We start from the raw sequence: 23603 nt of genomic DNA, 5'->3' as shown, positions 1-23603 counted from the left end.
ATAACTTTATAACTTAAATTATTTTATAAAAATCTAATTTAAATAATAAAAAATTAAGAATAACTTGTTACGTGCTTTATCAACACTATTAAATAACAAATATTGGTATTTCATTATTTAAATTAAAATTTTCATTGATTTAAAAAAATTATAATTATAATCACAAATAAATAATTATAACTTTATTTATATGCAATAAAAAATAAAATTTTTATTTTATTTTTTATTAAATTACAAAGATATATTTATGTAGCAAGGGGAGATAATAAAACAGATGAATCTCTTCTGATCCTTGAAATGAGTTCTGACAAAGAAAAATTAAGGATTTGATTGAAACTTTTGGATTCAAGAGCTCCTTATACCATCATTAGTGACCCAATTTCAAGCACGTGGCATCGCATTATACCATATTCACAAAGCATTCTCTTGTTTGATTTGCAGAAAATAATAACCTCACAAAAAGTAAGGTCATATTTAATAGAGGTAGGTCTTTTTCTTTAGTGTTCTTTTGCATTTCCCGTCTGAATGAGATTTCATGGTCTGCGTGACACCAGCAGCATCATTCTTTTGTTCTCTGAAATAGAGAACTTTGGTACTCTTTGTTTTTTATGGCGTAATGCCTCTTTAAGGACAATTTTCACTTTGCTGAGTCATGCAGTACATTGTGCAGTACCAAACATATAAGCAGAGCTCTACTTTTATCGATGAAAGCAGGGTTCACTATGGATTTTTAAACTGGCAGCGATGCCTTATTTACACACTAAATCCATTTCTTTTTAAATGAAAAGGAAACCAGTGTTTGACCTCAAGAAAGTATGAAACATTGCATTAAGAGACAGGATTTAGTTCTAAATCAGACATGAGAATGTGCTTCTGGATTTTTGCTTGGCAAGAATGGACCAAAAATATTGCGTTCATCAGGCTGCTAAGTGCCAACCCTGGGGTATTTTATTGGTTACAAACCCAGATGAGAAACTTAATTTCTTGTTTCAGTTTGTCTCTGGAAAACACACTTTCTTTCTTGAATATCAATGAAATTGAATCTAGCTAGCACAGTATTTTATAAGCATTTTATTGGGGAAAACTGAAAGAAATGTTTCAAATTAGTAGGAGAAAAAGAGTTACTTAATTGGAAGGGTTTGAGAACCACCTCCTCATACTCTTGACTCCTCTAAGCTTCATGACAAGTTCTTCACGCTGAGCTTCCACTTCTGCATATTTAAGGCTCATGTGGCGGTATCGCTCGCGGATGTCCCTTAGCTCCGCCTCTAGAGATGATTTTGTGCTTTCATATTTTTCTTTTGCCACAACTTCACCTTCAATAGATGATTTTCTAGGCGAATTTGATCGACTTTTCCGACCGTCTGATAATCTGGAAGATGATAGCAGTTGAGTAGGATAATCTAAGCCATTAAAATAGGAAAGAAAAGTAGTCTTATTTTATTGCTAAGCAAAGAAAAAGCCAAAAGGAGGCTATAAGCATAATTCATGGAGTTATGGAAAGAAAATCATGGGTTTTAAACCTGTAACATGTTCCTATTACACTCACCTACTTAGACGAACTTTATACGTGTTATTGGCTTCCATAGCCTTGGCAAGTTCATTTTCAAGCAACTGAATCTTAGAGACAGGATCAACTCCAACAGCTTGAAGGCTTCCATCATGTTCATGGGCATCGTAACTATTATCCTGGATTGAAAGATGAAAAAAGGAATAGAATGCTCAAAGGGTGAGATGGAAGCATTTCCAAAAAGAAATTTAGCAAATATACGATTTCATTTAGGAATCACCAAGATGTAAATGCAGTAACAAAGAAGTCAATCTTAAATCTAGCAATTTTACGATTTCATAATGGAAGTAAATCCCTTACTTCTCTTTTATGTTGGTTTCTGTGAGAATTGGACTGCCGCTGCTTCTGTTTCTCTTCCACTTTCAGTTTCAATTTTTCTTCAAGGGTTTGAGCTTTTATCAGAAGCTCATCTTTCTCATGTTGAAGCTGTTTTATTTGCTGCTGGAATAGTCTGTTTGTTCTCTTGATCTGGTGAAGCTCATTTTTAAGCTCTCCAAACTGCGTTAATAATAATGCCTCTTTTGCCAGGCGGTCACCCTCCATCCTCACAAGTTTTTCTTCTAAGGCTACTTTTTCAGGTTTATAGTCTTCTAATTCTGATACAACCTTTTGCAAGGTAGAAATCTGCCCCAGAAAGGAATTTTTCTCTGCCTTCAAATCATCACATTCTCCAGACAGTAGATGTAATGAAGCTTCCAGTTTCTCCTTGTCAGCTTTGATTGCATTGCACTCATTTCTGAGAGCCAAAATGTCATCCTGAAGATTTTCTATTTTCAGCAGCTGAACCTTCATATTGGTAGATTGTTCTGAAACTTGCTGCCGTTCATATTCAGAAACAGTTAGCTTTAGTTCAAGGCCATTCATAATGGTTTTAAGTTTCCCTTCACTGGACTTGTAACTCTCCAACAACCTCAGTGCTTTTTCATGCTCTGCCATCAGTGTTTCTTGGTTTTCTCTAGAGGCTGCAAGTTCACCCAACAGGTCTTCCATTTTTGTTTTAGCTTCAGTTTGTATTTTCTTGAATTCACTCTCGGTAAGTTTCATTTTAGATACACCTTCTTGAAGAGCTGACTCTAGTTCAACTTTACCTGCATGCAAACCAGAAATTTCCCGTAGAGCATCATAAGCTGTTTTCTCTTTCTCATTTTGCGCTTCAGAGAGTTGCTTTGCTAGGTTTTCTACCTCTTGTTGAAGATTTTCAACTTCTTTTGTCTTCTGCAAATACATTTGATTCCAGGAGCTTTCTTCAAGCTTCCGTTTAGCCTCAAGTTTCTTGCTTTTATCATGAATTGCATCCAATTCCAAAGTGAGGCTTTCCTCTTTTGATGCAAAATCTTCAATCACCAATGTAAGATTTTCCTCCAAAACTTCAATCTTTTTGCGGCAATCAGTCAAGCTTTTATCTGACTCCCTTAGTTTGGCCTCCAAGTGAGCACAATGCTTATCCAATTTTGACTTTTCCTTCCTCGAGTCTCCAACTGACCTCTGAAGTGAATTGCATTCTTCAATGAGTGTCTCAGTAGTTTCTTGTAACTTTGTATTTGCTCTTCTGAGATATTCACACTTTTCTTCAGAAGCCAACCACTGATCATGCATGTCCTGAGGCTGTTTTCCCATATCTGTTTTTCGAGCCTCCATCTCATTTCTAGATCTTGTAATCTCATCCTTGAGACTTGTAACAAGTGACTTCGAATCCTCAAGTTGCATTTGAGTTGAATCTCTCTCATCTTTCAAATCTTCTAGTTGAGCTTCCAGAAGGGACAGACGTAATGACAACAGCTTGTTTTCGTCTTCCAGCTCTAATAAATGTATCTCAAGTTCATGTTTTACTATTTCTAGCTCAGCAGAAACACCGGAATCCATACTGCTGCTATCATTTTGCAGATCATCCAGGCACTTGGTAGCGATAACACTTTCTCTTTGGATGACTTGTAACTTATCCTCTAGTTGAGCCTTCTCTCTTTGGAGATTAGACACCTTCGCTTCTAGTTTACTTTGATTCCGTCTAAGTTCCACATTCTCCTCTTCCTTTGACTGCATAGTTGCCTCAAGTGTTTGTATTTCAGTCCTTTTTTGAGTTAACTTCTTTCCTACTTCTGTTACTTCTGCTTCCAATTCCATATTCTGACTTTCAAGTTCCTGAATGTAACTATTATAGTCACTTTGAATCTCCCTGAGAATTTTCTTTTTAAGCTTCTCTTCCAGAAAAAGCATTTGTGACATGTTTTCACTCAGCTCAAATCCGGTACTAGCTGAAAGCTCATCAGACGAAAAATTAGTGGCTGGAACTCCTTCTTTGAAGTTGTTCTTTGTTTCCTTTAGCTTGAGTAGTAATTGAAGGTTTTCATCAGTCAGCTCATTACAATCACTTTTTAACTCCCCTAGTTTTGCTTTCAGGGCTTCAATTTCTCTGATCAGATGTGCATCACCTCCCTTTCTGGACTCCAGATTCACAAAATGTCTTTCCTTGAGAGACTCAGATAGCTTTACTTCCAAACCAACAATTTCTCTTTCTTTAGCTGCTAACTTGCTTCTGTATTCTTCCTCAATATCCAAAAGGGCATCACTGTTCAGTGCCATTCCAGCGTCCATGTCATCTTCTTTGTCCTTCAAAGCCTTTTCAAGATGTTGCACCTTGGCCTGCAAATTCTTCTCTGATTCTTTTGATTGTTGCAACTGGATCTGTAAGTTCCTATTTTCCTCTGTATTTAGCTGGAGATAGCTTTCCAGTTCACTGAATTGTGACTTCAGGGCTGAAATATTCTCCATTTCAACTCTTTGCTTTTCTGTGGTCCCTAGCAGCTCATGAAGAACTGAAACAAGCTCAACATTTGCATCTTGACTCCTCTTCAACTGCAAAGCAAGGTTAACATTGGACACCTTTTGGAACTTAATTTCATTTTCCAATTCTTTCTGAATATGGGTTACTCCTCCATCCTGAAATGTTGAATCTTTCAATGTTATTTGTTTCACCATTGACTTCTCCAACAACAGTTTCAGCTGTTCAACTTCTTTTCTCAGTGCATCACGTTCTAAATTTGCTGTCGATAGCTCCATGTCCAAATTTGCCAGGCTTTTGGACTGATCAGAGTATTCTTTCCTTAACATGTCCAAGTCAAGTATTAACTTGTAGGCATTCCTCTCCCACATCTTTGCTTCTGCAAGTAGCTCTTCAATCGTTTTTTCCGCTGCTTCAAGAAGATACTTAGAAGAATCTGTCACTCTCAAAGTTGATGCAGAAAACTCCTGCTGATTATCCGAAAAAGTGCTTTGCGAACCAATAATTTGTGAATCAAATGATGAATGATTTGATTGAGAAAGATCATCAAGGTGACAGTTCGCATCAGGCAAATTGTTTTGGGAGCCGAGTGAATCTTGAATTTGTATCAGGTTGTGTGTCTCATGACACAAATTGCTTGTAGGAGAGAAACTTTCCCTCCCTATAGAACTCTCGGCCGAATCATAGCTGTGATGTGAATCTGAAGGAATAAATTTTTTTAAAAATGATTGTTTAAAATTTTTAATTCAAAAAAATTAAAATTTTTTGTTTTCTGCTATCACTTATTAACCCTTTGTTTAATCTATACAAAAAATTAAGTGACATTTTGTTTCACAGAAAATGACTTTAAAAAATAATTTTTCCATTTTTATATGTTTGTTTGATAAAAAATTAATTGATTAACAGAAAATAATTTATTGATAAAAAAAAATATGATCTTTTTAAAAAAATTATTTTAGGGATTTAAAAAATAGAAGATATTATAAAAAAACTGTCCATAAATAAAATTATTTATCAATGTTTTTGAGTATAATCTTATTTATAAATAATATTATATAATAAATAAATAATATTATAATATATTAATAAATAACATAAAAATTAAATAATTTTATTTTAAGTATTTTTTGTATTAATATAATATTTTAATATTAAATATTGCTATTAAAACATAATTTTTTTAATATTAATATTTTTAATAATAAATTATTTTTAATATTTTAATAATTATATCAATATTATTTGAAAAAAAGATTTTTCAAAAAACAATCAAATAATAAAGAACATTTTTCATTAATCCATCCAAATAATAAAAAAAAATATTAATTTAAAAAATATAAATATTTTTTAAAAATTACTTTTTAAAAATAATTTTTCTCGAAACAAATTGAAACTAAAAAAAATAATATAATTTGAGTGTGAAATTATCTTGTAGCAATTTGAAATATGATACGATGATATAATACGAAAATGATACGAATAAAATATATAAAAATAACAAAGCTTAAAATTTTATAAAAATAATAAATAAATTTAATAAAATCAAAAATTATATTTTATATTTTTATATTTATACAAATTATAAGATGTAATTTTTATATAAAATATTATATAAATATAATATTTTATATGAGTAACATGAATTTTCGTATCTAAATTATCATTAACCTTTTATTTAGTCTATACTATTATATTAGTTGTCAATTTTCATGATTTGACCTTTAAGTGTGATTATCATTTTAATTAAAATAAAATCAAACACTAATTCTTATTTTATCATTAATAATTTAAGAGGGACAAAAAAAAGGACTTAACGTACCCTACTCTGAAGTTCTCCCTGGCGTGGGTCAGTGAACAAATCTTGACAAGGGGAAGAAACACTCGTTGCTAAAACACTCTCTGGTCCACAAGAATTAAAGCTCAGATCACACTTTGCATCGCAATCTGTCTGCTTTGGTTCATCATCCCTAAATCAAGGCATAGCAAATCTTTATTATCCGATAGGAAAATTCACAAAAAAAAAAAAAAAAACAGGTGAACGAAGGGCACCCGATGATACAAACATGGTTTTTGGTCTTGGTGTCAAACAATTAATGTTGACCTGCGTATCAAAATCATATGCACAATGTTGTCAGAAACAAAAACTTTGCTTCAATTTATGTCACGTTCAGATTAGCAAAATGCTCTGATTTCTCTCCAATTGGGACAAAAATCAACTATTAACCAAAAAAAGTTGTTTTGCTTTGAACTTTGAAGTAGGTGGAATTTTTTTTTTCCTGCTCCCAGCAAAAATACCAAGGATTTGGTCAGCAGGGGCTGCTCTGATTTTGGAAGAAAACTAGACTATGGCTTAATCACTAATGTAGAGAAGGTGAATTTGGTATGTGACCATCTTTCTAAGATTTTAGTTCAAGTTTAAAATCAGATTGTTGATACTCACTTGCAAAATGGTCCCATGGTTACATTTTTCCAATGGTAATGAAACTGGAACAATGACGTTTGAATTTACATAACCTGTCATATTCACTGTAGCCTCTCCAAGAATGCCAGATTTAGCTGATCCCTACAATTCCACATTCATTTGCAGTATTTATCATCTATTATCATTCACCTCAACTCAATTGGACATGTTATTGCAATGGCCAGATCAAGTTTACAAGAACAATCTTCAATCATGGAACTGAAAAACTGATCCCTGTAAAGCAAGATCAACATTTTAAAAACATTATTACCATAGCTACAACAAGCTTGAAGAGATAATCCTCCATCTCTTTGGAAGCCTTTTTTCGTGAAACCCAAATAGATTCTGACAGAGTCTCTGTCCATTGACAAATCCCATCTCGAACTACTGCTTTTTTTGTTTTTGCAATGGTTTTTTCGTTCTCCAAAGAGATTATGGACATGAACAACCTGTCCCATCCTTTTGGCACCTATCAAAACACCAGAAAAACAAACAATGTTTGTAAAATGAAATGAAGGAAAGTAAGAAAGAGAAGAATATGATAGTACTATGAATGAATGAATTACCTGAACTGCTTTGAAATTGGAGAATTTAAAATCTATCTTTTCCCCTGATTTAATTGGCCTTGTTTTGTGCAACCTGAACATCGTTTTTCCTTTTCTTTCTGAATTAACCTGGAAATTTCAGAGATAACATAGCAAAAACATTGCCATTATTGTAATACATCTAAAGGGAGATTGTTAGCTTGCTGGTCATTGTTGTGAACCATACTCGTTAACTTTTAGTGTCTTAATTTCTATGCAGAAACACTCTGGTGTACCAAAATTCATGCCATTACCCTTGCAAACTCTGACACGTGTACAAAAAGGGTCAAATTTGAGGTAAAATTGAGATAGCTCAAAATAACTTGCAGGTGATCTGGTTCGGCAGAAAGTTCCGATGAGCGTAAAAACAAATTGGACATGACTGCCATGAGACAAAAGTACAACAATGCTGGTTGATTAAACAACAAGATTCAACTGTCTAATCATAGGAAATGAGAAAAAAAAAAAACATAATATCAATGTTTAGGAGATTATACCAATATACGATTTTTGGGTTTGTTACCTCTCAACTTAGCATTGTTTGATAAATTATATTCTATGGAAAATTTGTCTTTTATTTATATATATATATATATATATCAAACTCTCTCTTGTTCATGCCGATGCATTAGAAAAATGATAAGGTCAATTTTTCATTTTAAAATGCAATGTTTATTAATTTTTTTATAAAGATTCGCACATTATGAAAAAAAAATTAAATAGATTCTTAAATAAAATATTTTAAAATTAATTATATAAATCAACTAAATTAATAATCATGTATTAATTATGTTGTACGATTATATTTAATTAAAAATTATTGACTCAAAAATAATGGACATTGTTCCAAACGTTGACTCGTTTCATACTAGCAAAGTTGTCAGCGTGTTACCTAAACCAAGGTGTTTCCTTGTTTCTATGTTTACAGTATTCACTAAAGAATTGTATTAATCGATTCTATTGACGGGAAAAGTGATAAAAAAAATTTAGAGTGTCAAGAAAAAATTTTCTTTCACTCCAAAATTTTTTTTTTTCATGCTTTGTGAGAGTCTGTGAACACTTCACCTGTAGCTTTGCATCCACCATTGTAATTTGGAAATGATAATATATTACAATCATATAAAATTTCATTACTCGACCAAGATTCTCATATGTTCTTATGCGTTTTTCTTAAGATAAATATACGACAAATACCAAATGGAAAATGAGAAAGAAAAAATCCAAGCTATTACAATACTAAAGAGTTTTTTTTCTTTTCCTCCTCTTATTTCAATGGTTTAAATTTAATCTTCTCATCTAATTTTTTTTAATGATTTAAATTTAATTTTACTAAAACATAAGTGTACAATGGAATGGAAAATATGCTCTAAAATAGTTAAAATTTTCACATCTTTATCCAATGATGAATAATGTATATTTAATTAAATATTATTGAAATTTATTCAAAATATTTTTTTATTTTTATATTTAATTTAAAATTATTAAATTTTAATCATAATTTTAATTAAAAATATATTATTTACTTTTGGATAAAATAATAAAAACTTACGCTATTTGCAAGAAATGAATTTTTTTGAGTAGTCTAAAATTTAAACCTTTTTTTTTTTTTTATGAATTTAAAGGCAAACTTACTAACACATGTCTCTAATCAACGGCTAATTTCTCGGTGTAGGCAATGAGTTATGAGTTGCGGGTGAGAAAAAAAAGGAAACTGCCGAGACTATAGGCATCGTATAAGAGCGGAATGGCGGCGAACGGATTGGTGAGCCGAGCATTCCAGTCGGTGCTCAAAGAATGTGCTGGCAAAAATTATCCCACAGGATATTCAAACTTATTTAGGTCAGATCTTATACTTTCTTTTTTAAAATCTTAATGTATCAATCTTATTTTTTCGTTGTTTCTTTGAAACTGTCATCTTTTATCTGGTAATTGCGCTTCTAATTGTAATTTCTTTGTTTCAAATCTGTTTTGGTTTTGTTGTTAATTTTTAGTCTAATTTTGATTCTCAGCGAATTAAAGGGCATTGCGATTTTAAGACGTTTTAATTTCTTAAACTCACACCCCTCCCACATACCCAAACCGATTGACAGATGATGTTTCTATAGGGGTCAAGATATTGCATTTTTTGAACATGTATTAATATCAAGATTTCAAAGTCCTTGAAACATGAATGTAGTTGATTCTGTCAATTCCTGAATCTGGACTCTGTTTAGTGAGGAATGTTCTTTGGAATAGGATTCTATGGTTCCAGCGGAAGCCTTAGTCCCCCTTAACAAAGGGGAACTTCTCAGTAGCATACATCAGGTTGGTACGGTGGAGAAAACTGTAAGTATTAGCTAAATGTTAAACTAATTTAATTTTCATTCGTAGAAAGAGAAATAATACTGCTGTTGTATATTTCTTTACCTCATTTTGCAGGAATATACTAAGGACGGGACATTGGTCAAGGCGTTTTTCCCTCTTTGTTTTGCAAGGCTGCTTACTCCAATGCGGCAGCTCTGCAAATCATAATTTCGCTTTAGATTCCACAGCTCAAACAGGACATGCAAATGGGGATGACTGGCAAGAAGAGGTCTATCAGAAGGTAAAAACTGTCTTCACATATTCTCCTGTAGATAATAATACACTTACAACTTGGTTTCAAGAAGGTCTTGAGGTGTAGAGAAATGGTTTTCTGAAAGAATATTAGAGTATATTGGGATGCTCATCTTACTAGAACTATAAAACAAAAGACTTACGAACTGAAAAGACATTCAGACATTTCTTGAATGACTTATTAGTTTTAAAAGACAGAAAATAAAGCTTATTTAATTCCTTCAGTGCTCTACTAAATATCTATTATAATTGGTGAGGAGGAAAACTGTCAAATAGACCAACGATATCTTGCATGCTTGACTTCAAAGTAATCATCATTTGTTGATACATTTATTTCTTCTCTTATGCAAAAAAACATTATCTCACATTTATCAGACATTTGCCTCTGGAAACATTGTACCCAAGTCTTACATAAGGCCTGTAGATGGAAATCTTTACTTGCTACCTTCTTCCTCTGTTGTCTTGGATGCTCACAAAGAAGGGGTAGATGTTTTTGCATTGGAATTTTATTATGATATTTCATTTAGCTTCAATTACTCCTACGATCCATTGGTTGAGTATCTTCAGTTTGTTGACAATGGCAACTTCTCTGTTGATGGGGTGATGTCCGACTTCTCAATAACTCCATTAGCAGCTATACGCAAGTTATATACCAGCTTGTATATGCAGTGTTAGTCCTCATCTATTTCTTCCATTTGTTTTTGCATCACATACAATGATATTTACTTTTTAATTTAAATTATGGTCAACTTCAAATTATTTTAAAGGAGCCTTACTTGTCTGAGTGACCTGTGCTGCCATCTCGGGAATGTCTTACAAATTTTTGTAGTTTTCACAAATTAGGAAGTATATACCGCTTTATGACTAAAAGGGTCTACCTAAGAATCTTGCACTTTGTTGGCTTTTTTCTCCATGGTTGCCTCATGCTATAGTTGCATCATATGAATAAGAGGGTGAAGCAAGACTACATCTGCCTTGACTATCCCCTTTATGACTAAAAGGTTGTCTTATTTTTACTAGATAGTAGATACCATTATCTTTTGCTGCTAATGGATGAGAAACATTTTTGTTGAGACACAAAATATTGTTTCATATTGCAGATTGCTTTGCTCACCTAGGCAAAATTGCTTCAAAACAAGGTATGTCATTATACAATGCTTCTGACTGTCCTGTTCAAATGACAAAGAATGGAACACCTGTTTGCTTGGGCTCTATAAATCTGATAGATAGCACAATAGTTGCTGAATCAATTTTTATCTATCTTACAACCACAATTCCAGAGATTATGCAATGTGGTGGAATATTTACCTTCGACCTGTCATTGAGTGATATTAAAAACTTGACACAGAAGTTGAATTTAGTTCTCATTTGATTGTTCTTTATTGTACTGAACTTTTGTTTTGTTTTGTTTTTTCTTTTGGGATAGGTGGGATGTCATCTATAATCTTTAATAGTTTTAGAAACATAACCAGTTGAAAATAATAGTAGTCTAACTCAGTAAAGATTGAAGTTTGTCTATTACGTTGAGTGGGTATTTATGATGCTTTGTGGATGCTCCTCCTGTTTTTTTCTGTGCTTGAAGATTGTTACCCATAACCATGGTGATGGAGCATGACTAAATAAAAACCCTGCTTTGGGAGATAATGTTTCCTTGCAGACAGTACTGTGCATGTGATTTCAGCTAATATTTTGATGAAGATGGTAAGTAGACATTGTTTATTGATTATGACTTATTTCTTAGAGATTCAATTTTCCCTTCGGCCTTCTATTTTGCATTTGGTTATCTTAAGCTAAATGCATTGAAATGGCTTATCTTTGTACTTTCAGATTTTTTATTGGTTGCAACTTGTATTGGTTCAGAACAGAGAACGATCTATTTTTTTTTGGACATCCCTTATTGTTCTTTCCCCTCTAGATTTGTAGGACCTCTTGGGGACAGAATATGTTTTGGCATACAGATTAAATTGGTTATCTCAATGGCTTTTTATGGAAATATTTCTGACTTTGCATATTTGTATCCACTATCAAAATGGTCTCAGCTATCACAGTACACAACTGACATGCCTAACAACTCTATTGGACTGTGTATAGAAGGGAAAATTCGTGACAATGGCAGGGTAAATGATAGTTTCAAACAATTGACTGGTTCATAGATATCTGACTTGGAGTCAACTGCAACATTTAGTGTCCAGACGCCAAGAATTGAGGTATAATTCTTAGCTCATGGTACATTTTTCTAAAATGTCAGCTGTATTTTTTTGGAAGCCACTTCCAGCATTTGGTGATATATGGCTGAATTACTATGTATTTCCTCTGTGCCAAATTGAATGTCCATCTTTACATTTTGGGATACTTTAAAGTTACGTTCTATTTTCTTTTAAACACCGACCGTGGCCATGTATCAATGTTATTGATATCTGATTGAAAGTAAAATAAATTCCATTCTTTTTCCTAGTAGCATAGAATTAATTTAGTGAGTTGTTTCAGAAATGATCCCTGATCTTTATACCAGAGTTGTTTCCATCTCTGACTATGAGTCTATGACCAAGATCACGACCATGATCACTTAGATAATCACAAGACTTTTGCCCCCTTTTCAGGGCCCATTGACTAACTTCTTCTCAAAGCTTGGATTGGCCTAAGAATGAACCCAGCAGGGCTGGCTGCTGTATCTATTGGGGGATGATCTCCTTCCTTGATCCACAAAATTTTTTATTTTCCATAGTTTTTTTTTTTAATTTTAAGCTGAGGTTTTATTAAGAAAAAAAAAGGGGGGGTTGGTAAGAGACGTTAGACTGAATCTAGCTAGCAAGGTCCAAGTCAATGGCAGACGTGACTAGACCAGTATGTCGGTACACCCAAACCAAGCTAAGTCATTTCTCTCCAGCCATGTGGTCCAAAGTCGAGCAAAAAAACCCAAGCCAGAAACCACTTCACCAAATGATTGGACCAGCTGGCGGCTTCAATCGATCATTGCTCTGCCCCTTACTGCACATTCAAAGCCTTTCAAACCTCAATCTTTGGTCTGAAAAACACATGCCAAAACAAACACACAATTTTTCATGTGTATTGTGTGGCAAACAAAAGATATATTTAAAGGAATTGGGTTCGGAACTTACTTCTCATGAAAAGGTATATATAATATATATGAAATTTATTACGGCGGAACAAATCCATTGATAATTTGTATATGTATGAAAAGAAGAAAAAACGTGTGAAAGAACAATGCTGCTGGTGACTGAATATCATGCTCTGGATAATGGATGAAAAAATAAAAAAAAGGACACTTCCAAAAAAATTCCCCCAACCCCCTATGTGGATTTGATTTCAAAGCTTAGATTCTATTTATATAGACAATGAAATTGATTTCATTAAAATTAAAAATAATAATAATTATCATTATAATTGTAATTAAAAAAATTACTGCAGTTGCGATTAAAAAATTTATATTAAATAAATTTCATTAGAATTATATTTAAATTTAATTGATAGTATAATGAACTTAATTACACAACATCAGAATTATGGTGGAATTCAAACCTAACATTTCTCTTTAATGCAAAGATGTGTAAAAGTATTTATAAACATTCTTTAACATTTTTGTAAATTTGGGTCCAATTAATGAAAGAAAACAGAACAATTGAGCTAATTAAAGCTTTCATTATATATATATATATATATATATTTTATTTTTTTTCACAAAAAATATAGTAGTTTGATGATAAATAAAAAAAATTACAATTCACCTCGTATACTTTTAATACAATTTATCATTATTAATACTACGATCTTCACAACATACTCTAACTGTCCATTTGTCTTGGTCGTCTTTGGAACTGTAGCATTTATTACGTAGGGAAAGGGTAAGCTAAGATTTTTGGGTATTTTCTTTTCCATATAGTTGACCTAAGGAAAAAATATATAAAAAAAAAAACAATTACAAGCACTTCAACTAATAATGTCTGCATATGATAACGAAAGTCAACACAAACATTTCCAATCCTGGGTTCCACCTCCAATATTTTCAGGTCAATTTCCTGGATTCCAAGAAATTCTTCTTCTTGGGCTCACAAGATGAGATGTGTTCAAGAAAAGTGGCAAAATCTGTATCCTTGTAGCGTCTTGGATTTGCTTCGTCAATCAATTTCGGCGACGGTCCAACCATGCAATCGAAAGGCAGACTATGCAATGTGGCTACCGATAGCCGAGGCTTTGATGGATTCACCAAAACTCTATGCAGCACACTTTTGTATCTTCCGTTGCTAAATATCTATTAATAGTAACAAAAACAGAATCCTTTTCAGCTTCTTTTGGCTTGGTTAATAAATGGCATTAAAATTAATCCTCCATTTTTTTTTCAATCCCAAATTACTTAAAATTCAACTCACCTCAAGGTGATCACCAACGTTAACAACAAATGAATTGGCCATTGGTTCAACAGTAATCCATTTTCCTTTGTATTGGATTTGTAAACCTTGAACTTCATCCTGGAGAAGAAGGGTTAGGAATCCGTAATCCGAGTGTGGTGGCATTCCTAAGGTAAGGTCAGGTTCAGGGCAGGGAGGAAAACAGTTAACCACCATTAGCTGGCTTCCATCATGGAATTGCTTTAGTATTTCATCGTCTTCTGGTGTCTTGTCCTGGGTGGCACGCCACAGCCCCAGGCTTTCCAGGATGGCCTCCGTGATCCTTAGGAACAGGTACTTGGTTTCTTTTACGTAGGTAGTAGCCAATTCCCTGTTAAACATACAAAATAAAACAATTAATTTAATGATTTTTTATCATATAGATTAATATGTTCCTAGTACACTAATGGAAGCAAAGGTTCTTTACCTGAAGTCCGGGGGAGAGGAAGGCCAATGAGGGAGAACATCTGCTAATGGATGGCAGACAAGCTTTAAGAAGTCTCTCCAACAGAACACAGTATCTTTGGTCTGGTTTAAGCTAGTTCCATATCGAACAGGTGAGACCATGTCAGGGGACATGTACTTTGCTCTTTCCTCATACGGGAGCCCAAAGAATCTGGTGCTCACATCCATCACGCTTCTTATAACTTCAATGGGGATGCCATGATTTACCACCTGCATTAAAGTACGGGAAAAATAACAAACTGTTCATATTTCAATTCTGATGAATTCATTTTTTTTTAGAATTTATCTTGAACCCTAGCTACCTGAAAAAACCCATATTCTTCACAAGCAGAGGAGAGGGAGTTGAGGACGTGGGACCTGTTTGGGCCTTGTAATTCAGCGATATCGATTATGGGCAGTTTAAGATTAGACTTAGACACATTTGGCTGCTCTTTATCTTCATTGGGTCGATCAGATACAGGCAATACATACTTATTAGGAAGTTTACTAACTCCATTTTCAAAAAGATGCTTCACTCCTTTCTGGAACTCAGATTCTGTTGCATCATAGTTTGCCATTGCCATTGCAGGGGGAGACATGAATTCCTGTTGAAAACATTTACAAACACAAAAACACCAATTATGATAAAGCTTTTAATGTCAATTTTGGCAACTCAATTTGCATGTGTATGAAAGAAATGAAGAGACACTCTTGAATGAAAAAAAGAGAGCTGACTACTCACCTAACTCTTTTTGATGAAAAAAAAGCTGAAAAGAAAGGAAATGACAGTGAAATTTTTCGTAAGAGAATAAATTAACCAAGTGGTCAGGGATATGAAGAAGAGGCTTTGGTGTCTAACCTATTTATAGGAGAGAATCAAGGGACTGAAACAGGAGCAAGTTTTGGAGAAACCGGCTTCGGATTTATGAATCCCGGGAACTGATGACTGGCTCCATTATGAAACAAAAACCGTTGACAAATAATCAGTCAAATCATAAGGAGGTAGGGTCTGGAGAATAGAACCCCCCCTTCCATTTCCTCACCATTAGTACATAGTAGTACTAATTTCCAATTCTATTTAACTTTGTCTCCATTCCTCATTGGCCCTACAATTTGATGATATATGAAAAGGCTGTCTCCCTCTCTCTTCCTGTCTGATGGCTCTGACTTTTTGCATTTAGCTCATCCATCAGTAGGGTCCCTTTCCTATCTTTGGTCACTATGATTTCTATTTTTTTTTTTGTTAATTTCTTCACTTAGGACATTTGATCTATCAGTTTTTTTTTTTTTAATTTCAATGTATACATATATATATGTCACTTCTTGTTTTTTACTTTCTTCGTGTGAATGATTATTTACTGTACCTTTGTTCTTGGTAAAAAAAAAAACATGTTCAACTCAACATTAATTTTTCCAACCGCACATGTTTTGACTGTAAATATTAAATATTTTCATTATTTGTAAAATACAATTTTGTACATGGTTTGAAATTTTGAGCCACCTGTATGTATGTATGTGAAGAAATTGAATTGGAGATCTAGATTCTTTATACCATTTCCTACATGACTTTGTGATTTTAACCGACTGATTGTGCAGTTCAGTAATTACTAGGAACCTGTTTCAAGATGTTCTAAAAAATTTGAGGCCAGAACTGGATGGTCTTTGTCAAACAATGGTTTATATGGATTCGATTCAGTCGATTGATACAGTTATTATTAAAAAGTAATATTTAATAAGTTTAAAAATTAAGTTTTAATATTTATAATTTTTTTTTTAATTTTTAGATTGTGGATTTTTTTTATTAAAAAAATAATGATTTATATTCTTCTTTTGAATTATAGATAGCTTCATTTCTGGTCTCCATCGATACAATTACGGAGAGTTTTACTGACAAAGACTATGAATTCATGATTTTTTTTTTCCCGAAAAATCCAAAACAAAACACGACGATAAACAAGCTTACAAAAAATGGTTGTCGAGCTCATACATACAGTTGACAAGTTGCAATTCTTTTTGGTAGCACCGATTCTAATTATTTTCTATCGACAAAAAATACAATACAATATAAAAAACTTGTTTGGTATTGGTTTAAACAAAACTATTTTATACATAGTTTTAGCATAAATATATATATATATATCATAAATTTCAAATGCAGTTCATGCCCGTGACAATACGTAGGATCGGCCGACCAACCAATAAGCATCCCATTTACACGTAGATTTTGTCAAATTAAATAACAAAGGATTATTAAAAATATATATATAATTAATCAACTCTCTAAAACCACTAGGGTTTATGGTTTTCTAGTTTGCTGGTAAGGTTATTCTCATCTCCCTGTCATCATCGTATTGTGTTGGACATCTTCGAATATTGAAAATTAAAAAATTAAAAAAACTTTATTGAATATTTTTAAAAAAGTTTTTTAAACATCACTTTTGTTGATAAAATTAATAAATTTGTTGATAAATATAAGGAAAAGATTGACATTTTAAGTTTATCCGTATTAAACAGTTTTGTACATTATTTGTATAAATATGGTTAATGCTTGTATGTGACTGTATACCATGTGAACGTGCATGTTTGCTCATTATATTATTTATCAATGGTTTGACTAAAAGAAACCGATATTAAACTGGTAGACTCAGGTAGCTAGATATTGAAGAGCTCATTATGTTTTTTTATATTAAAAAAATTATAAATATTAAAATTTAATATTTTAAACTTATTAAATGTCGAACAATATTTTGTTTGTTAATCAAATGATGTGAATAGGACTTACTTTAATGATTGAAGTTTGTTTTGATGGGTCATCGCTGTTATCCTAAACAAATTCTTTGCATCCGCCTGCCAAATGCCATCTTTCCTCTGGTCACAAAAACAGGGCGCTAATGCCCTAAGCATTGTGTCCCCATAAGGCATTTATACGGGAGACTGACTTAGGGTCGGCCTTGAAAGTCAATACCACCAGACGGAAAGCCACCCTTGTGGGGTACTTCCAATTTAAAAGTGGGGGTTTTGTTTGTGTGTGGCTGGGATGGTGCCGACTGCCAAGCTGGTTCAAAATTTTAACAGTGGTGTGATTCTCGTGCTTGTATGGTTACATTCATTTTGTCCTTTTATACTTCATTCGTTGCATGGGTAGGAGGTCCATGTCACCCTCTTCTATATTATATATGGCGTTTGTACCCAAATAAATTATCAATAATATTTTTCGTTGCTAACTGAATTATTCTAAGCTTTTGGGTAGTTCCTATCTTGATTATCTTCACTTTCAAATTCCAATTGTGTATTTGTCCAAAAAATATATATGTAATCGTGTGATTATATATGTATATATATATATATATATATTAATAATTAATGTATTATTTTTTATTGGTTTGAGACCTCCATATTCGGTAACAATTATTTTTCACCTAGAGTTGGTGAAATTCCTTGGTTTAGTCCAAAATAATGGGCATGAGTGCTTTCATAGCCTTATTAACATAGTATATACATTTATATATATTTTATCGTTAGTATCTATTTGATAGAAAATTGATGACTTATCAGGGATACGTGCATCTTTTTATATTCATGTAGCTACATAGCTGTGTCTTGACCTTAGTTTCTACAGTGCTTCTTCAATTTCATCGAACTTCACTAAAATATTTTTAATAAAGTCAACCCTTTTTTAATAATATCTTCATGCTTAATCAATAATTTTTTTTATTATTATTAATGAGATTTGAATCTCGTGATTCATGATATGGGTTTCTCCTTTTACATTTTCAACTTCTTTTTCATCATTAATTTTGGCTTTATTTACTTGAGAAGAACTTAATATATAGAACATTAATTATAAATTGCGTAAATAACTTTCTCAACCATTTTCCTACTAAAAATAAAGTTGATATGTGATTGATGAAATTATATATTAAAAAAAAAAAATCAAAGTAAAGGGCACTAAATTTTTTTGAATAAAATAGAGCTATTATTTTATGAACATTTCCCAAGCACTAATTTTGTTAGTGCCGCATGGTCATTGATTAATTGACAATAAAACAAACTGGGGAAGGGAAGGATATTTGTTGTTATTTGCACAAAGAATATTTCATTCTGGGTCCAGTTTTATTGGATTTGGGATGAAAAAATTGTTCCAAACTTTAGCTGATAATAAATCCAAAATCAAGTTGGATCCACTTACTATAAATGCTAACCAGAAGATAAGCCCAACCCAATCCAATAGTGCTGTTTTCCTTTGTTTTGTCTCTATTCATTTTAGCTTATCAAACTCTAAGCCAATCCAATATTGTTGTTGGGTTTTCAGTACTTGTTCCGTGTCCCAAATCCCCAAAAAACAGATGTATATTAACTTAGAAATGAAAATACTGCAAATTTTATTCAATGAAACGAAATAGCTACATTAATGACAGCTTGGTATTGTGGGGCATGTTAAAAAAAGATGTGCAGATTTCACACAGTATGCAAAGTGAAAATATACAAAGGAATAAAGAGGGTTAGGTTGCAGGTGGCAAAAGGGGATCAAAGGATAAAGGCTTGTTCTGTTTCCCACTCAAACATGACAAAATCCAATATAGTAGACCTGCAGAGAAGAAACTGAAAAACCAAGCATTGTTGTAAATGACAACAAAAGCATCTGAAACAGAAGGTAGAATCCCCACCTTTTGCAAGAAACCTGGGATCACTGGCAGTATCCCAATTATCAGAGCTGCCAATGCTGCCAAATTGAAGCCTCCAGAATAGTAATAGGCCCCATAAGGACTTACAGAATACAAGTCCTTGATGCTTAAATTCATTTGGCGAATGAGATAATAATCTGCTAAAACTATCCCACCAATTGGACCCAACAATGCAGAGTAGCCGACCAGCCATGTATATACAAAGCTCTCACTGGATTTTAGTAGTCTCCAAGGCTGAAAAGCAATGCCAAGCAATGCAGTCAGCAAAGCTCCTCTTCTGAATGTGAACTTGGAAGGGCTGAGATTGACCAGAGCATTTGCTGGGGCAACAACATTGGCTGCAATGTTGGTTGTGATGGTGGCTAGGCTAATTCCAAGAATGGCTAGCATCATTGTTGTGAATCCTCCAATTTGGCCAAGAAGCTGAATTGGGTTAGAGATCACATCGCCAAAAATTACTTTGGTAGAAGATGTTACAGCTAGGCCAACAAATGTAAATGCCCCCATGAAGATTGGAAGGCCAGCCTGACCAATAATTTGATCTGTCTGGCTCTTGGCATATCGAGTAAAATCAGGAATGTTAAGTGCAAGGGTAGCCCAGAAGCTTATATTCGCCGTGAGTGAAGGGAAAAAAAGAGACCAAAACTCTGAGGAAGATAGCCTAGAGGATAAGGATAGCATGTGACCTAAACCACCAGCCTTGACATAAGCCCAAATGAGAAGCATAGAGGTGAGTATGATCAGAATTGGTGCTGAATACTTTTCAAGATCCCTAATTCCTTTCATTCCTTTCCAAACTATGACCAACTGGGCCACCCAAAAGGCAATAAAACAAGCAAATTCAAGAGGAGAAGTGCCAAGCCAAGGTAAGAGTTGAGAAAAGGAAGATTCCTTAATGGATTTTGGCAGAAGAAGGAAAATTGCCTCCCCTCCAATCCAACTCTCTATCCCATACCAGCCACAACCAACCAAAGCTCTAAGCAAAGTAGGAACATGAGCACCACGAATACCAAAAGAGGATCTTGCCAAGACAGGGAAAGAGATTCCATATTTGGTGCCAGGGTGTCCTGTGAGGACTAACGGCACTAAGAGGATTATGTTGGCTGCAACAACAGTGGCAATTCCCTGCCACCAAGCCATCCCAAGATCAACAAGACTACCTGCCAGGTAATATGATGGAACACCAACAACAAGACCAATCCAAAGACTGGCCATTTCCAACCAGTGTAAGTTCCTTTGACTAGGGGTTGTTGGCTTGAGATCATCATTGGTTAGGGTCGGATCAGTTTCAAATTCATCAAATCCAACACCGGGTTTACCTGATGATGCCATGGGAGTTAAAATGGCGCATCTTTTGGGAAATGAATGATAAATTTGATTGTGGGTGGTCCTTATTCTGGTAGTTGTCTTTGTTGAGAATAAAGCAGTGTGGACAAGACGTGAGAATTTTGGATTTTGGGATATTGCAGAGTAAAGAGAAAGGTGGGGGTGGAGATGGATGCTGATGCATTTGGAAACCATGACTCCAAACCTCAAAACAGATTCGAATGAGTTTGAAGCTGAGAATCTGTGGGGTATCTGTTCTTTGGAGATAGCTTAGATGAGTGGCTAGAATCGTCGATCTCGTTTGCGCTTAGAGAAGTTGGATTCCTTGTCTGGCGAGGTAACTTGATATGACAGATCGTAGTCTTTGATTAGTTGTACAATTATTTTCTTCAATAATGCTTGCTTGCCCATTATTTTCCTTCTATTGGTGAGAAAATAACACGGCTAAAATTCCAATCTCCTAATTTAATAACATATTTTGAAAGATTACGCTGATTAATAATGTAAACAAAAATGGCGTAAACAATAAATATTGTAACAAAAAGATTTTGTCAACAAACCAACTTGAACTTTAGCGAAAGGACCGGACCTTAGGCTATGCGCATGTGTTGAAGTCAGGACTTAGGCATGGTCACTGACATAAAATTAGATAAATGAATATTACTCGGTAAGTTTTTAGAGGTCAATTCCTGAGAGCAAAGACAAACCAAGGAAACGAGAATATTCATGTAGATGCAGCTTTTGTATTGTTGTAGTCAAGGCCATGGCCTCATGTGCAAATTCACACCATGCAGGCCTGGGCTAGCTGAGCTGTGCTGAAAACTCTTTCAGTCCATAGTCCAGACCAAGTTAAGAGCCAGAATTGGTTTATATATTTAGAATTTCATTAGTATGCCTTAATCAATTTTTTTTTTCCAATGTTTCTGAAATAGGGTAAGATGCACTAGGATCTGAATTCTGATCTGATCATATCTTCAAATGCAGTCATCCACCACAATACCATGTAAAATTGACAATTGTTCAATTTGATACCACAGACGTGCACCTATGTTAGAATTCGAATCCTAGAGTGCCACGCGAGCACTCCACTTGAAGCTTTCTCGAGTCTCTTAATTCAACTGAAACCCAGTTTGAACCGCCTTGAGTCTTGAAAAGACCCAAGGGTTTAACTGTGTATACACTGCAATCTATCCATTTCTTCAGCTACACTTTTTTGTTATTTAATGTCTACCGGATGGTATCCAAAATTCTAGTTTCAGAACAACTGCAAAATCCCATAAACCCATAATTTATGATTAAACAAGCCATCAAGGCCTCTCAACCTGGAAATTGAAATAAAATTCTGTAGATGATGAATCATGGATCCTGCAGATACAGCTCAATCTTCAGGGTCCTTTCTGACTCATTATTGATTTCCTTGGCCGGCGTAGTTGCCAGTTCTCTAGCAGTGGTTGCATACCACATGTTACTTGTTAAATACTGCAAAAGAAGGGGAGATCAAGGGATGCTAGAAATCCCTCGATACCAACTCAGAATGGGGGATTTGCGACTGGGGTTGAACATAAAATCCTGGAAACCAATCCTTTCTTTCTCCAGGGAAAAAGTTAAAGAATTCCGTACATATCAAATTGAATGTGTTGTTTGCCCGGGAGAACTAGAGGAAGGAAATACTGTACGTCTGTGGCCTAACTGCAGGCATGTCATTCATTTTCAGTGCATTGACAACTGGTTCCTGGCTCATTCTAGTTGTCCTGTTTGTCGAACGCCTGTTGTTGCAACCACAAATTCAACTGTAGCCTAGCCTCCATGGGATGATGGAGGGGAACGGTTCAGGGTTTGCCTCAAAGTTCTGAACAAGACCGTGAGCAGGCCCCTCCCTCCAGCGGGGTTCAATCAAATACACTGCTAAGGCATTGTGTGTCCTTCGTGTTCCCTAGATAAACAAAACCAGAACATCTGATCACGGGTTTGAAGCGATCCTTGTCCATGGATCAGTCCTATATACTAATTAACCGAACAGATGACGGTGGAAAAGCTTCTTTTTCCTCTTCTTCAACATCAAAGAGGATTTTGACAAAGAGTAATTCCTTGAAAGCACGATCGATGAGACAGTTGGACAGAATGTCTTCATTGTTGATGTCTTTCTCACAATTACGGATTGGAAGGAGTAGCACCTCTTATAGAATTCTTCCCTATTAAGATTCTTTTAGGAAAAAAAATTATTTATGTTTCCAAACGCTTCTTGAATTTGGTGTTTTTCTAATGACTAGAGTTTCCGAATTTCTAAGTATAGATATGGCTGAAAATAACTCGATGGATTTGAACGTTTTAATGCAATTAATGTTCTTTTCCAGCAAAATTCTGACTTCAATTTTGTCAATGGAAAAGCCTAAAAATATGTGAATTATAAAGTAAAGGCAGGCAGGCAGTTTTGCACTATAGTTTTTAGCTAATTTGCCTGTTTTCCCTTTCCACCATTGATGATAATTCAAGTCCCTCATTAAAAACATGCAGATATTTATGGACATACCAAACAATTCAGCCACAGAAAAGAATATTAATTAGGAAAAATGCTGAATAAATAAATAAATACATATACAAGAGCTTTTTTCTTATTATTTTGTATAATTGATTGAAACCTTTTGTCAAGATTTGCGTATTTTTTTTAAACCTTCACCTTGGAAAATGATTGAAGAGAAAATAAAATGAAATATAAAATGGAAAAGAAAAACTCCTAGTTTTCATGCATTAAA

General features: G+C 34.0%; 3 protein-coding genes across 3 annotated transcripts; all 3 read right to left on the bottom strand.

The window, feature by feature from the left end:
- Positions 1-1044: 1044 nt before the first annotated feature.
- LOC111295556 (uncharacterized) lies at positions 1045-7544 on the bottom strand. The gene is made up of 8 exons (XM_089743002.1): positions 7377-7544; positions 7082-7279; positions 6790-6912; positions 6413-6450; positions 6174-6316; positions 1871-5049; positions 1550-1689; positions 1045-1372 (listed from the first exon to the last, which is right to left on the bottom strand). Exons 1-8 carry the CDS (start codon positions 7455-7457, stop codon positions 1126-1128), a joined length of 4149 nt encoding a protein of 1382 aa, XP_089599128.1. The 5' UTR covers positions 7458-7544; the 3' UTR covers positions 1045-1125.
- A 6272-nt stretch (positions 7545-13816) lies between these two features.
- Positions 13817-15738, bottom strand: LOC111294207 (putative 2-oxoglutarate-dependent dioxygenase SLC1). Its single transcript, XM_022887437.2, has 5 exons — positions 15582-15738; positions 15163-15444; positions 14823-15070; positions 14378-14726; positions 13817-14259 (listed from the first exon to the last, which is right to left on the bottom strand). The coding sequence occupies exons 2-5, from the start codon at positions 15436-15438 to the stop codon at positions 14014-14016; spliced, it is 1119 nt and encodes a 372-aa protein (XP_022743172.1). The 5' UTR covers positions 15439-15444; positions 15582-15738; the 3' UTR covers positions 13817-14013.
- A 3454-nt stretch (positions 15739-19192) lies between these two features.
- On the bottom strand, positions 19193-21301 carry NCS1 (permease, cytosine/purines, uracil, thiamine, allantoin family protein). Its single transcript, XM_089744014.1, has one exon. The coding sequence runs from the start codon at positions 21043-21045 to the stop codon at positions 19342-19344; it is 1704 nt and encodes a 567-aa protein (XP_089600140.1). The 5' UTR covers positions 21046-21301; the 3' UTR covers positions 19193-19341.
- Between the last annotated feature and the right edge of the window lie 2302 nt (positions 21302-23603).

This window comes from Durio zibethinus, chromosome 14 (assembly GCF_047325235.1).
Source record: "Durio zibethinus cultivar Kanyao isolate XHJ-2024 chromosome 14, ASM4732523v1, whole genome shotgun sequence".
Taxonomy (NCBI): Eukaryota; Viridiplantae; Streptophyta; class Magnoliopsida; order Malvales; family Malvaceae; genus Durio; species Durio zibethinus.
Note: the sequence above shows the minus strand (reverse complement) of the source record. Positions and strands in the feature narration are given on the sequence as shown.